This window comes from Leopardus geoffroyi, chromosome C2 (genome assembly GCF_018350155.1).
Source record: "Leopardus geoffroyi isolate Oge1 chromosome C2, O.geoffroyi_Oge1_pat1.0, whole genome shotgun sequence".
Lineage (NCBI taxonomy): Eukaryota > Metazoa > Chordata > Mammalia > Carnivora > Felidae > Leopardus > Leopardus geoffroyi.
In genome coordinates, this window is record NC_059333.1 from 81,429,105 (window position 1) to 81,445,691 (window position 16,587).

Here is a 16,587-nt window from a genome sequence, read left to right on the forward strand (position 1 = left end):
GTGTTCTTTCCACTATGCCCAACTGGAAGGCAAGAAGTAATACAGAGACTAAGACAAAAGGTGGAATAAGTCAGGTCTGCCTAAGAACACTCAAGCAAAAGGGTTTATGACATGGCACCTAGACAGAACCTATGTAATCTGGAAGAGGGTGTTAGTCTTTGACTACTGATGGCCCTTGAGGGATGTACTTAGATGACTGTGGGTTAGGGGTATTTCATATAAGGTAGCTTGCAGAGGAAAACATTAGTAGGACTATGTGCCTCTCGGTCGTTCTGCTCCCCAGCATTTCCGTGACTGGAATGAACAGTACACCTCATAGACTAGAACAGTGGCTCAAGATCCAATCACAGTCCTAGTAACCCAAAGATCTTTGTAAAAGGCTGTAATAATGCTTTAAAACAGCTTTGGTGAGGTATAATTGGCATAAAATTAATTGCACATGTTTCAAGTGTATAATTAGTAAGTTTTTGCATATGTATACATCTATAAAACCAGTACCACGTCAATATAATGAAGACACCCATCATCCCCAGAAGTTTCTTTATAGTCTCTTTCTCCCACCCTCCCTAGCCACCCACCCCTAGATCCATACAATCTGATCTGCTTGCTGTCACCATAGATCAGACTGCATTTTCCATATTTTATATACATAGAATCATAACAGTGTGTACACTTTTTGGTGTGGCTTCTTTCACTCAGCGTAATAATTTTTAAATGTATCCATGTTGTCATGTGCATCAACAATTAACACATTTTTAATGCTGATTAGTATTTTAGTATATAAGTAGATATTCCACAATTTGTTTATCCATTCATCTATTGATGGACATTTGGGTTGATTCCAGTTTGAGACTATTTCATATACAACATGAATATTCTTGTACAAGTCTTTGTGTGGGCAGCTTTCATTCCTTTTAGGTAAAGATCTAGGAGTGGAATGTTTAGGATTGTTATGTTCTCATGATAATTTGACTTCTGCATTATGAAATGATTCTCTTTATTCCTGGTAATACTCTTTGCTTTGAAATCTACTTTATTAGAATTATGTTCATAATTGACGTAGCAACTCTAGTTAACTAGAGTTAAAATGGTATCTTTCTCCATTCTTTTCATGTATTTGTGTCTTTATACTTAAAAAATTTTTAATGTTTCTTTATTCTTGAGAGAGAGACAGAGCATGAGTGGGGAAGGGTCAGAGAGAGAAAGGGAGACACAGAATCCAAAGCAGGCTCCAGGCTCTGAGCTGTCAGCACAGAGCCTGACACCAGGCTTAAACTCACAAGCCATAAGATCATGACCTGAGCTGAAGTTGGATGCTTTACCGACTGAGCCACCCAGGCGCCCCTGACTTTATATTTAAACTGCCTTTCTTATTGGAAGCATGTAGTTGGGTCTTGTTGTTGTTCTTCTTGTTGTTGTTGTTTATCTAATCTGACAATCTCTGCCTTTTAGTTAGAGTTTTAGAATATTTACATTTACTGTGATAATTGATATGGTTAGGTTTAAAGGGACCATCTTGCTATCTGTTTTCTTTTTTTCCTATCTGTCCTTTCTTCCCCTTTTGTTCTTTTTCTGTTTTCTTTTAATGAATTGAATTATTTATGATTTCATTTTGCCTCCTTTTTGATCTTATTAGCTATAACTTTGTTATATTATTTTAGTGACTGTTTTAACTATCATAGTCTACATTCAAGTAATATTATTCCACTTTGCATATACTATAAGAAATGTACTGCAGTATATCTCCATTTCTTATCTAGGCCTTTGTGCTATTGTTGTCATACATTTTACTTCTACATATGTTAAATTATCAACTGTACAACATATTGTTATTATTTTTGCTTTAATAGTTAATTATCTTTTAAGGAGATTTAACTAATAAGAAAAATATTTTTTTTATATTTTCCCATGTGGTTGCCAGTTTCAGTGCTCTTTATTCTTGTGTGTAAATCTAAGTTTCTGTATGATATAATTCTACAAAAAAGATGTTCTTTACCACTTCTTGTAGTGCAGCTCTATACAGTTTTGTACATCTGAAAAAATTTTATTTTGCCTTTTTTTTTCTGAAGATATTTCACTGAGTAAGGAATTTTAGGTTGACAATTTTTTTTTCCTTTAGTATTTTAAAGATGTTGTTCCACTGACTTTCAGCTTACTTTCTTTCCAATGAGAAAATTACTGTCATTCTTATCTTTGTTTCTCTCTACATAATGTGCCTTTTTTCCTCTGGCTTCCTTTATGATTTTTTTTTATCATTGATCTTAATCAGTTTGATTATGATGTTTTTGGTGTAGCTTTGGGGGTTTTTGTTGTTGTTGTTGTTTTTAAAGTAGGCTTTATGCTCAGTGCAGAGCTCAACACAGGGCTTGAACTCACGACCATGAGATCGAGACCTAAGCTAAGTTCAAGAGTTGGACATTTAACCAACTGGGCCACCTAGGCCCCCCACCTTGATGTAGTTTTATTTATATTTATTGTGTTTGGGGTTCATTGAGAATCTTGGATCTGAGGTTCTATTGCTTTTATCAAATATCGACACATTTGGAAAAATTTCAGCTATTATTTCTTCAATTTTTTCCTACTTCTTTCTTTCCTCTTTAGGTATTCCAACTACATGTTTATTTGACTACTTGAAGTTGTCCCACAGCTCACAATATGATGCTCTTTTTCTTTCTTTTTTTAGTTTTTTTGGATGGTTTCTTTTGCTGTGCTTCAAATTGACTAATCTTTTCTTCTGCAATGTCTAATCCACTCTAAGTCCTATTCAGTGCATTTTTTTTTTCATTTCACACATCATATCTAGACACTTGATATAGACAGGCATTTTTAAATATCTTTTATATTCCTACTTAAAGTGTACTATCTTTCCTCTAGCCTCTTGGACATATGGAATACAGTTGTAATAATTATTTTAAAGCTTTTGTCTGTTATATCATCTGTGTCATTTCTGGGTCATTTCAATTGCTTTTTCTCATTATTATTGTTTATATTTCCTTTCTTCTTTGCATACCTGTCAGTTTTTTATTAAATGCCAGCCATTGAAAATGTTACATCATTGGGTATTGGATATTTTGATATTCCTATAAAAATTCTTGAGCTTTGTTTTGGGGCACAGTTAGGCTACTTGGAAATAGTTTGACCTCTTTCAGGTCAAGCTTTTAAAGGTTTGTTAGCCAGGACCAGAAAAGCATTTGCTAATTTTACCCAACAATCAAAACAAAACTCTTCTGGGTACTGTACTCAATGATTCATGAGTTATGGGGGTTTCTACCTTAGTTGGTGAGAATAGACACTATTCCTGGCTCTCTGTGCATTCCAGGGACTGTTCCCTCTAATACTGATTCTTTCCCCAGCCTCCAGTAGTCTCCTCGCACATCTGTATTCATTGTTACTCAGCTGAATAATGGAATGGAACTCTCCACTGATTATTCACAGAGTACCCTTTGTAGACCTCTGGAGTTCTCTCTGTGCAGCTTCCTCCTCTTTGGTGCTCTGCTCTGTGAACTCTAGCCGCCTTGGGCTCCCCAGGCTTCAAGCTCTATCTCTTCAGCTCAGAGAGACTTCCAGAATCTTCCTGGGTTCCACCTACCAGTGCTACAGCCTAGAAACTCTTTCTGAACAGTATGATGTGGCAATTATGGGGATCATCTCATTTGTATTCTGTCTCTTGGGATCACCATTTGGTGCTACCACATTCAGTGTCCATTGTTTCATATCTTTTGTCCAGTTTTTTGTTTCAGTAGAAGGATAAATCTGGTCGTGTTACCCCAATTTAGTCAAAACAGAAGTCATTATAATAGTGTTTTCATGGATGGATAATCTGAGGATGTAACAGTAACTTGAGGTATAATGGGCTACCTAGTGCAAAGGATTTCTCACAGTTGTCTTATAGATTATGTTTTTTCATAACTTTTCCTCCAGTGCTGATTTTAATACTTGTGTTGCATATGTAATTTTATTGCAGTTTCCCCGATCTTACTATCCTTATTTTTATTTCACCCTATTGTATTTTTATCCCAACTTGCTCACCCCTGAGGCTCTCTGCTCCAATTTAACATATCATCTCTCAACCTCCTGAGGGTCTTGTCCAGTAGGAAATTATTTCCGAAGATCTGGTTTTCTGAGGCTTCAGGATGGAGCTTCCTGTCCTTGTTTTATAGCTCTGTTTCATAAGGTAGGCTTTCATGTTGCACAGCTCTACTGGACTGATAGGAACTGTTTGCCTTTGCTTGGCACTTTGGCTTTCTGAATAAAAAGTATACCGGTTGCACTGCCTTCCATCACTGGAAGCAGCCATTACATCAGGGCTGTCTCTCCCTCTGTCTATATCTTCAGACCTCCACCACTTAGTGGCACAACACCTAAGTGGATTTTTCACTACCAGTCTTCCTCTTACTTTTACCTGTGTTTTCTGCAAATTTACCCTCGTTCTGGAAATTATTAAGAGATCATTTCTTATGGGCATGGATCTAGAGAGGCTGGGGGGAAGAGAGATATCCCTTAAAGTGCCTCGAGAAAAGTATAATTCACACAGTAAAATATAGGTGCCCAGTTTTCTCATTAGCAATAACCTCATATTTCTGGATTAGAAGACAAGAAAGACAGAGTTTTCCAACCTAAAAGAAGGAAAACTCCAGAGGGATAACTTACTGTATTCCTGTGGTATGATAAACCACCTTCTGCATTTTCTTAATCCAATAGATTAGGCTTGCGGCTAGTCAGAATTCTTCCGAGTGCCTGGAAATTTGTCGATTGTTGATCTCGTTTTCTCTTTTGAATGTTCATCTTTTTCTTTATCTTTGAATGTATTTGAGAAGAAAATTGTAAAAAGGTGTACTGGTACATGACCAATTGTCTGGATTTTGGAATCCCAGCCAAAAGTAACTCTATAAATTGAGTAAGTGTTCCCAAAAAATTAGGCAAAATGACATTTACCTGTTGGGTATTGATATTACTAAAAATCATTCTCATCTTTTCTGAAAATTCACAGGGTATAGGTGAGTTTCTTACAATGATAGAGATTCTTAAAAGTGTCAGAATGGGGGGCGCCTGGGTGGCGCAGTCGGTTAGGCGTCCGACTTCAGCCAGGTCACGATCTCGCGGTCCGTGAGTTCGAGCCCCGCGTCAGGCTCTGGGCTGATGGCTCAGAGCCTGGAGCCTGTTTCCGATTCTGTGTCTCCCTCTCTCTCTGTCCCTCCCCCGTTCATGCTCTGTCTCTCTGTGTCCCAAAAATAAATAAACGTTGAAAAAAAAAAAAAATTTAAAAAGTGTCAGAATGGGCTCCATTCAGCAAGTATGAATGCTACAAACTGGATTTCTAGGACCACTGATTTGATCATATTTAAGTAACCAACACTCTCTACCAAGAAAATGATGAAGCAACAAACAAGGTTTAATATTTACTAAACGTTAAGTGCCGTTGGATGGTTTCCTTTTGCCTATTGCAGAATCAAAGATCACCGAGAAGCAGGTGCCAGCAAAAGACCAAGTGGCTGCAACCCTCCTGGGAAATCCTGTTGTTCCATCTCCAGGCTCCGAATCCCCTATAGTGTACCTGAAGGATGTCGTGTGTTACCTGTCCCTGCTAGAGACGGGGAGACCTCAGGATAAGCTGGAATGTAAGTGTCCACCCTGTCTAGGGGCTTCAAGTTTTTCCTAGAGGAAGATGTAGTGTCTTGTTCTTCCTTCTAAACATGTCAGACGGAGATTGATCTGGGATCATGGGTACTGGTGATGCCTGCTTGGGGAAGGTGTTTCTGTCCTGTCACCAACAGTGATCTGAACATTTCCTGGAATCCACGTTGGGACCAGAACCAGTTGTATGGAGAGTGGGAAGCACATCTGAGACCTTGGTATTGAGAACCAGGATTTGGAAAGGGGAGAAGTCTCTACAAGGGGTCAAGACTCCCCTTCTTTGCTGAAGGAACTTCCTGAAAGCCTCCAACCAAAAAGCTGCCACCTTCTCTTATTTTTCAAGGGAGGATATTCAGTATTTGTCTTCCTTCTCCTGTTCTGTGCCCAAACAACTCTTTAACTATGAGGGAATCTTTTTTTTTTTTTCTTGAGAATTAATCAGTCTCTATCTCATTAAAACTTATTTTCATTTCTTCACCCACCCCTATGCCACATTTTTTGGCCTCTAGAGAGAAACAGCTAGTTAGGTAAGGGAGTTGATCTTGGTTTCACAATGCTCCTTAAAGTTGGTTTCAGGGAGGGAATAATATCTGGTGGCAGAAAGGAAAGCCCACAGCAGCTGAAACAGCCTGCGGGCTCCTAGTAAGACTCACTGCAGGGTTGGGCTCACTGGCCTCCATCAGCCTACAGGCAGACTTTTAAAAACAGAAGACAATAGGACCTCGTTAAAAAAGATGTATTGTTTTGGCTCTTTTGGGGACTTTAGTAGACATTAAAGGGAAAAACATAACACATCATAGCAAAAGTCAAAATTCCAGTTAATAATAAGATGAGTCAACAAAACTCAAACATTAACAAGGAAGTATCTGGCAAAGGTTAACCCTCGCCCAAACCAAAGTGAAACAGTTCACTAACCACCCACAGTTTTGAGGTGTTAACAATTGCAAGCCTTAAGTGCCAATTTGGTAGCAAATATAGCAGATTTATGTCTCTTTTGGCTACTGTTTAAAGTGAAGTGTCCAATTATTTCTGAGATTCAGCTGGACTTTGAGTTTGAGGCCTTATATTTGTTCATAATTACCAGAGAGGATGTGAAAGATGTTTTCATATTAGTGGCTCTCAGACTGGGTCTTTGTAATGGCAATAGAAAGAAACTGCATTTTATTTTATTTTATTTTATTTTATATTTATTTATTTTTGAGTGCGATAGAGACAGAGCATGAATGTAGGAGGGGCAGAGAGAGAGGGAGACACAGGATCCAAAGCAGGCTCCAGGCTCTGAGCTGTCAGCACAGAGCCCATTGAAAGGCTGGAACTCGGAAACAGCGAGATCATGACCTGAGCCGAAGTCAGACGCTTAACCAACTGAGCCACCCAGGCACCCCAAGAAACTGCATTTTAAAAAACTTTTTATTATAGAAAATTTCCAACGTAGATAAAAGTATAAAGTACAATGAACTTCCATATACCCATCAGCCACCTTCAGTAATTACTGACTTATAATCAATCATGCTTTATTTATACCTCCCATGCATTCCCTCTGCCCCAGGATATGTTGAAGCAAATTTCAGACAGCATGTAATTTCACCTATAAATATTTCAGTATTCAAAAAATATGACTTTTTCTTAAATATAACCACAGCACCATTATCACATTGAAAGACAATGACTCCTTACTATTGTCTGTTCAGAGAGAAAAGAGGCAGAGCCAGTATAAGAGCAAAAGCACTTATTTAGGGCCTCAGAATAGCAGTTCAGGGAACACAGATTTGGGCAGCAAGCCAAATAGTGCCCTTCCGAGGGAACAGAAGTTGAGGGTTTTTAAAGACAAAAGGGAATGCTTGTGTCTGTTGTTTACAGAGAATTTTTTTATTGGTGTTGATGGCAGAAGACAAATCTTGACTGAATATAATTGGTTACTGAGGCTGTCACTAAGCAGACTCTTACTGTAGCAAGTTACAGGTATTAGAATTGAGTCCTTGGAATATTTGAAGTTTGGCCCAAGTCAGAGTTCACAGTTCCACCCAGTTAGGATGTGGGTAAGGCCCATCTACTTGATGACCTCCCAACTCCATTTTAAAACCCCTTGACATAAGTGACTTGATTTCGTTTCACCGTTTATATATCAAATATTGTCAGTGTTCACATTTTCCCAGTTATCTTATATATTTTTAGTTGTTTGACTCAGGATCCAAACTTGGTCTATACATTGCCATTGCTGCTTATGTTTCTTCTATTTTAATCTTCTGCTTATTTTTTTCCTTGTAATTTTTTGTTGCAGATCATTTGGCCTGTTGAGTTTTTAATCTTACTTGTGTTTTTTAATGAAACCAAATAAATTCAAATCTTCCCCTGATTTTAATGACTGAAAACAACTTAAGCTTTCCTTTTTAATAACCAAACATGTATCTTTTTGGAAATTATAGCCTGAACTCATACCTTTTATCAATACATTAACAATAATAATTCTCATTGTTGAACACCTTATATCTGTTAATCACTTTATTTTTTTTTTTAATTTTTTTTAACACTTATTTATTTTTGAGACACACAGAGAGAGAGAGAGACAGCATGAGTGGGAGAGGGGCAGAGAGGGAGACACAGAATTGGAAGCAGGCTCCAGGCTCTGAGCTGTCAGCACTGAGCCTGAGACACGGGGCTCAAACCCACCAACCATGATATCGTGACCTGAGTTGAAGTCAGACGCTTAACTGACTGAGCCACTCAGGCACCCCTCTGCTAATCACTTTAAATACATGATCTCATTTTAACCTCACAATAACCCTAGAAGGTCAGTGTGATTGTTTTCATTTGATGTGTCAGAAAGCGCAGAAAGTGTAAATGACTTGCCCAAGGCCATGCTGCTGAAAAACTGAGTGCTTACACTTTCTAGTTCTACTATCAGTGCATATTAGGACCAAGAGAGCTCTGTGTTAAGAGTTGCCCCGGCCCAGGGTCTGGGAGCAACAGTCGCGGGAAGGTCTGTCCTTCTTTATCTGCTTGGTGAGTCAGCCTCATATGCCGAGTTCCTCTGACCAGGACATTCTGAAGTTTCACGGAGAATCCCAAGGCCACGATCCTACTTTTAAAGAACCTCAGCTCCTACCAGGATCACACAGCTGAACAAGCACAAGGTGCAGGGATATTAAAACATACAGAAAGATGTAGCAACACACGGGCAACTTAGCAGGAGTGTTGTCACCTTTGGGTACATGCTGAGAGGTCCAGAGTGGGTATGTGGGGGAAGGGGCAGTTAGGGGAGGCTCCACAGAGAAAGCAGGCCTGATGAAGTTAGAACTGGAGGAAAATGAAGACGTGTTCAGCTGTGCTCCCCACTCTGCTTACTTCTGAGATCACAGACAGGATCCCTACCTTTTAGATGACCAACATGCAAGTTCCCAGGTCCCAGAAATGAAAATTTAGTACTTTGCCCAAATTTCTCTCTCAGATCTTCCTTATCCTGCATCACCTCCCTACAGCTAGAACATGATAGAGGATGTTTCTGAATAACATGTTGACGTTTCAGAAAAATAAATACAGTATAGCTTCTGTAGTGGTGGTAATGAGGATTAAATGAGTAGTAATGATAAATTGCATAGGAGAGTACATCGTACTTATTAAATGCCATATATAAATGTTCATTATTGAAAGAAAAATGAATAATATCTGTTGAGTGCTTTCTACATTCCAAGCACTGTGAGACTTAGGAATAGGGCACAAGAATAGAAGTCTGTATTATATAAGCTCAGTCTTTCTAAAATCTTTAATGAGGTCAAAAACATTTAGATGTCATAATATCGATTTTTGGAGTAATCATAGCTGGCCTGAAATCATGAGGTTAATGAAATAATGTTGAACTTCTCTGCTTGCTATGGGGATGTTAAGAGAAAGAACACGTCAATTTAAATTTCTCTGGGTATCTTTTTAAGGAGAGCTAGTTGTCAAAAATCTTCTCCTAAAGCCTTTCTAAGTATTGAAAAGGCCAGCAAAAATATTTACTTTATGTATGTAGTCTTACTTGCATGTTTCTTTTATGAACATTTTAAAGGTTTTAAGATATTTATTGTTTTATATATATCTTTTCACTTTATGTTTATACCTTATTTAGAAAAACTAAAAATTATTATGGAGACAAAAAATTGGCCTATCATTTACATGTTAATCCTAATTAAAAAAAAAAAAAAACAAACCTAGGAGAAAGAAAACATCACAGTCTCCATCTTACAGATAAAGAAACATGGCCGAACAAAGTTAAATGACTTGTTTGATGCCCGGGATGGTAGGACAAGGCCAAGATGTGAGTCTGCCTAAGTCCATACCCTTTCCGTGTACAACAGAAGCAGTATCCCATTTATAATTTGGGTGCCTCTACCCACCATCAGCTGGGCATTTGCTTTGAGTCATGTTCCAGTGATACTGCGAGATACGCATGCTCGACCAGGAATCATACCGTGACCTGGATCTCATCAGCCACAGTTATTGGTTAGACAGGTCCGGAAGCCAGACGGCTTGGTTCTCCACCCTCTTCCCACCCTGTCTGTAAGAAGTCAAACTCTGCGCCTGGGAGGGTGGGTAACCTGGCTGCAATAGCCTTCGCCCCAGTGACAGAACTCATCTAAAGACTGACAGCATCAGAGTCTCAGCTCGTCCCTGGTGCCCAGAGGACACCTCGAGCCTCACCTCTGTGTCTCTTGCAGTCATGTTTCGTCTCTATGATTCAGATGAGAACGGTCTCCTGGACCAGACGGTAAGTTCTCCCTCCAAATGTCCCTCCTGAAACCAAGAAAATCTCGGGGAGAGGGGAGCGAGTAGAGGAAGAGTAAAAATTCCCACTTCCATATTTATGGCAATAGCAGTGTGTCAATATGGGCTACAGAAGTCATGGTAGAACTCCTTCTCCCCCCCCCCCCCCCCACACTACCACTTCGAATAGCACCAGCCTGAGGGGGAGTGAACTCTACCTAGCCTTTTCGTTTTAGAAGCCCAGGATCACAAAATCTCAAAATGGGGAGATGCTTTAGTGTCTTATCTAGTTTAACTTCCTAGTCTTCCTCTTGTGCTCCGGGTATTAGCTCAAGGAGTCTGGTTCTTCCTGCTTGGAGCACATGGTCCCATCCCATTGAACCTGGGAAAGCCTGAGCCCCGCCCCCACTCTCCCTCGGGAATAGGCAGGGATAGGACAGGATCATGGGGTGAAAGGAAGGATGGAGAAGGAAGAAAGCAGAGAGGGGAGAAGGCAAAAAGAATCAGACAGGCCTCGTGCTCACGGCCAGCAGTGTCAGAGACAGGACTCCTTAACAGAAAGGCTGTGAGGGCGAGGGGCATGGGGCTGAGTCAGACCAGTCCCGCGGGGAAGGAAGGAAACAAGTCCGTTAGACCACCTAAATCATCCTAACGTCCTCTAAACCCCAGGGTGCCTTTAAGACATTCCTGCAGCCACATCGCAATGCTGTGGGTTGTGTCCTGCCAGGGAACAGCCAGAGAACCACAGACACTCAGACATTGGATCGACACGTTTGTTGAGTGTCTGCCACACGTCGAGCACCGGGGATACATCAGTGAAGCCAATGGACGGAAACCCATGCCCTCGTGAAACTTTCATCATCGTGCAAGCACATGCACTACAAAGCATAGCAAGATACGTGTTAGAGAGATGTGTGTGCTGGAAGACAGATAAAGGAGGGAAGGAAGTGCTGGGTGAAGGGGCTGGAGGTTTAGCTTGAGGAGCCAAGGAAGGTCTCCACCAGGGGGCATTTGAACAGGGACTGGTAGGAGGTGAGGAAGTAAGTCCTGGAGATATCCAGATGAAGCACCTTCCAGGCAGAGGGAGCCTCAGTGCAGGGGTCCTCGGGGGGCTTGGAATGTGGGTGGGTTAATGAGGAGGCCAGAGTGATGGAGCAGAAGAGTGAGGAGGTCAAAGTGAGAAGTAGTAGGGGGTGAGATCAGACAAGTGATGGCCAGGGGTGCTTGCGGGGAGAGTCTGTAAAACATACCAAGCCATATAGGTGACTGGGAAAGTTTGTCTTTTACTCTGGAGAAGTGGAGAACCACTGGAGATTTTGAGCAGAGGGGTGACATGACTTCAGTTTTACCAGGTCACTCCAGCTGCTCCGTTGAGATCGGACTGTATGGACTCAAGCAGAGATATCGGTGAGGAGGCTGTTGGAATAGACAAGACAAGAAATGATGGTAGCTTGCACCAGGGTAGAAGCATTGCAGCTGGTAAGAAGTGGTGAAGTTCCAGATCTATTTAGAAGGCAGCATCGGTAGATGGAAATGAGTCCCAATAGAAATATCTGATTCAACTTCCCACGGAGGATCCTTGGAAGATGGATACTCAGGCTGTGTGTGAAAGCTTATAGGAATGGCGAGTTCACCTTCTCCCTTGGGACAGCCATTGCACTGCTGGGGGCACTGTTAGAGAGGGGGCGTCCTTTCTGCACAAAAGGCACCTCTAGTCTGCCAGAGAAATTTTCTACACAAAACAGGATTCTTTGCTCCGTTCCCCTTCCCCCAACCCAGCAGGGAGGTCAAAACAGGCCAGCCTTCAACTCCTTCCCTACAGCCCTCTGCTTACTTCTTCCCTGGGTAGCTGACCAAGACAGCTGACCAGTGGAATACCAGTCCTATACAATAGGCCTTTCAGTTTCTGAAGATACTGTCACATCTACCCGAAGATCTTCTCTAAGCTCAAATTCCACAATTTCCACACTGTTTCTCATAAGGCAGGCTTAAATAACCACTCTGACCAAGCTCTGGTTTGTCAGTGCTATTCATTTTTTTTTTTTTAATGTTTATTTATCTTTGAGAGAGAAAGAGAGATAGCGGACAGGTGGGGGAGGGGGAAAGAGAGAGGGGAACAACGAATCCAAAGCAGGCTCCAGGCTCTGAGCTGTAAGCACGGAGCCTGACATGGGGCTCAAACTTGTGAACTGCAAGATCGTGACCTAAGCCGAAGTCAGATGCCCAACTGACTGAGCCACCCAGGTGCCTCTGTCAGTGCCTTTCTTAAAATGTGGCACAGAACTTAACCCACTCCTCCATGACTCTTTAAGTATCCACATGTGGCCTGACCAGGGTAGACATCAGGGGAACAAGGTCTTCCTAAAATCTACCTACTATGCTTCCTGAAAATGCCCACCCATTCACACAGGCCGAGACTGAATCTAATTCTCTGTTCCTGAATCACATTGTTTTATTAATCAATGAATCTTGGAGCCAGCTAGATCTGCAAGCTCTTTTTCTTTGGAAATTTTGCTGAGCCCTGTCTCCACTGTTCTGCCCACTTCCTTATCCCAATTTACTGCCTCATCTGCAGTTTTGTGATGGATTTTTTTTAGTTTAAATAAAATACAATTTTTAAAAAACCCTGCTGGGCTTTAGATGGCTTATTTTGACCCAGCATTCTACCTGGTGGAGGTAGCACTTTTATTTATTTATTTTTTTAAATGTTTATTTGTGTGTGAGAGAGAGAGAGAACGAGTAGGGGAGGGGCAGAGAGAGAGGGAGACACAGAATCTGAAGCAGGCTCCAGGCTCTGAGCTGTCAGCCCAGAGCCTGAAGTGGGGCTCAAACTCAAGAACCATGAGATCATGACCTGAGCTGAAGTCAGACACTTAAATGACTGAGCCACCCAGGCGCCCATAGAGGTAACACTTGTGAACTTTGCTTCGGTTCACCAATGTGTCTCCCCAGATCAATCTTACTTTGAACATCTTCGATGGTGCCCAAGAGATGCAAACCCCTCCTCAGTCCACTGTGTTTCTGTGCAACACTGGGTGTACTGATTCATTAGCGTCCAACAATTCTGTGAGGTTTTAAATAAAGCCTGGTCTTGGTACTAAACAAAAGCCTCACTCACCAGGCAAATGTAGCCCTTATAAATTTCCTATTCACAGAGCCCTGGGCTTAGGGCTGGATGTGATGCACAGGAAACAGAGGAGATGCCCCAAGTAACCTAAATCATAGTGCCTGAGCTACAACCAACATAGTGGCCCTGTATCCAACTGAAACCGACCGTTGAGGGGTATAGATGGATCCCAAGTTGCTAAAGCTATGGGATGGGCGCCTGGGTGGCTTGGTCGGTTAAGCGTCCGACTTCGGCTCAGGTCATGATCTCACGGTCCGTGAGTTCGAGCCCCGCGTCGGGCTCTGTGCTAACAGCTCAGAGCCTGGAGCCTGCTTCAGATTCTGTGTCTCCCTCTCTCTCTGCCCCTCCCCTGTTCATGCTCTGTCTCTCTCTGTCTCAAAAATAAATAAACGTTAAAAAAATTTTTTTTAAAGCTATGGGAATGAGGAGGGATAAAATAGGAGAGAATTGTGTTGGCTTATAAATATTTAGGGAGCTACAGTCACAAAGAAGGGGAAAACATGGGTACCCTCTATGCTGGGTCAAAGCGCAGGATTGGGGAAAAAGGTGAGTCCAGGAGGGTCCAGGAGGAGGTCGGTGTTCAGTGAGCTTTCTGCATACCTCTGACTTATCCATGTTCTGTGCTTCTTTGAGCATCTACTCTCCATAGACCATAGTCAAGGCATAAAGAGCAGAACAGTTACACTGTTGCTTCTTGTGCTCTGCCCCTGCCCAGGAGCTGCGCTGGGGGTTGGATTTTGAGAATTGCTCTTGAAAACACATCTTCAGTGGTTTTCTCCTCTTGATGTTTTCCAGGAGATGGATTGTATTGTCAACCAGATGCTTCACGTTGCCCAGTATCTGGAGTGGGATCCTACGGAGCTGAGGCCTGTGAGTTTCCAGAAGCAAGGGGTGACGTCCACGTGAGCCTCCAAAATGAAAAGCAGGATTCAGGACTTGGATACAAGTGTTCACTGTGCATGCTTTCCCAGACTTAGTTTCTTATAGGCAACTTCTCTAGGGTCCTATACCTTGACCTTCCACTTCTCTGACAGGAAAAATTAAAGACATAATTCAAATAGTAATACCTAATACTCCCTAACCTTTCCATCGGAGTTAAATTTTTATAACAGGAGTTCAAGGAATTTAGAGCTAGAAAGAATTTTAAAGATTTTCTCAATCACTAGGTAATATTAATAATAATAATTACACTGGGGGGGGTTCCTATGAGTCAGTTATTAGATTAGACATTTTATATTCATTTTCTCTTGCCCTCACTACAGTGCTCCAAGCATAGCAATGTGATTTTCATTTTACAGATGAGCAAAGCAGAACCCAGAGAGGAGTGGCTTGCCCAAGGCCACACAATCAGGGCAGGGCAGGGCCAGGCACTGAACACTGGCCTCCTCACCCGTTTTTGCCCCCTCACTGCTCTGCTCACTGTGAATTAGAGGGCAAAGATAAGGCAGAGCAAAAGAGAAAGAAGGAGACAGAGGGAGGCAGGGAAGTGCAGGATGAAAGTGGACAATTGTTGCTCTCTGGGTTCTGCAGATACTGAAGGAGATGTTGCAAGGAATGGACTACGACCGGGACGGCTTTGTGTCTCTAGAGGAATGGGTCCACGGAGGGATGACCACCATCCCACTGCTGGTCCTGCTGGGCATGGATGACTCTGTAAGTCAGCAAGCCTGAGCTCAAAGAGCTCTTGCCTTTCAGAAGCATCAGGCTCCACGTGGAAGTTAACATCTGTATACGGCCTTGGCTTCTGCCCCAGACTTCCCAATGGACACACCAGATACTCTAGGCCAGCCCAAAAGTCCTCTCTTTTTACTGATTAGTGCCTGGCATATAATTCATTCATTTCACAGAGGACATTTTCTAAATTATAACTAAGTAAAGATACTGTTCTGAGTGCTGGGAGGGGACACAGATACAGTATTCATCCACCAGAAGCTTATACCCAACCGGGAAGAGGGGGGAAAAAAAATCAAGGGATAATACCATCTTTTCCACAAGTTAGGTTAAAACATGCTAAGAGAGTTGAGGAAGGAAGAAAGGGAGAAGGAAGGGAAGGAAAACTACCGATCTGTCAGAAGGTGGAGGACATTCAGTGATGGTATCTTATTCAACCACCAAATCAACCAGATAAGATAGATATTTTCCCCCAATTTATGTAGATGGAAAAGTGAGATTTGGGGCCTAAAGAGCAAAGGAGGAGACAGAATTTATTTGCACTTGACTCCAAAGATCCCACGCTTGCTAAACCTCCCACACTTAGAAGTGAGAAAGAGGGAGAAGCCTTGGAGGTTGTTTGCCCTGGCCGGAAGTACATGTGGGATTCTGGTATCTCATCCTTGAGTGTAAAGATCAGGTAGAAAGACTTTAGAGGATGTTGGATCTGATTCTCAAGGATGGATATGATTTGGCAGATGGAAGATGATAGAAGAGAGAGTTTGTGGCTGGGAGAAAAGCTTGGTCAAAGACCTAAATGACAAAGTTCAGAGTGTATTAGAGAAACCTCCCAGTTTGATCTGAGTAGGGGATACATACAGAGGCATAATGTATGCCTGCATCTGACCTAGTCTGCTTATTTTGCAAGGGAAATGCAAAAGGTAGGAAGGATACCCATACACAAGGTAGGAAGGATAAAAACCAGAAGTACACATCGTGACATTGAGCATTTACCAGGACCATCGCATCAGTTGTGGACAACACTTCTTGGAGGTTATTGAAATGTCAGAGAGAAGAATGGCACATTCAGCTGGGTCAGCCTATAGCTGGCTGCCACTACCTATAATGTCTCCAGGTGACAGTTCTGCAATTCAGGACTGCAGTTCAGAACCTGAGCCTCTGTTCCCAATACTCAAGAACAAAGAATCCTGCAGTCATCTTGGCACGTCCAGGTCTTTCCAAGTGCTAACTAGAAATCAAGGACCCAGGAGCTACGCAACTCCCTTCTTATTCCTTAGGACCCAAACAGTCAGAGCTGGAGAAGATCCTAGTGATCCGTGGTCTAATCCCTTCATTTTACAAACTGAGGGCCAGAGAGGTAAAGGGATTTTGCCAAGGACACACACCTAGTTAATACCAGAGGCTAACCTCCG

General features: G+C 42.0%; 1 protein-coding gene across 15 annotated transcripts in view; it reads left to right on the top strand.

The window, feature by feature from the left end:
- Window positions 1-16,587, top strand: part of DGKG (diacylglycerol kinase gamma) — a 213,030-nt gene that overhangs the window by 66,214 nt on the left and 130,229 nt on the right. For 12 of the 15 annotated variants that reach the window (XR_006718456.1, XR_006718455.1, XR_006718453.1 and 9 more), the window contains 4 exons: window positions 5,448-5,618; window positions 10,332-10,381; window positions 14,300-14,374; window positions 15,035-15,157. Coding sequence is in view for 1 of the 15 variants with exons in the window: in XM_045502671.1 (XP_045358627.1) it covers window positions 5,448-5,618; window positions 10,332-10,381; window positions 14,300-14,374; window positions 15,035-15,157 (419 nt within the window). In the remaining 14 variants the exon portion in view is untranslated. The remainder of the gene's footprint in view (window positions 1-5,447; window positions 5,619-10,331; window positions 10,382-14,299; window positions 14,375-15,034; window positions 15,158-16,587) is intronic. The other 3 variants (XR_006718463.1, XR_006718465.1, XR_006718466.1) reach the window with 1 other exon arrangement.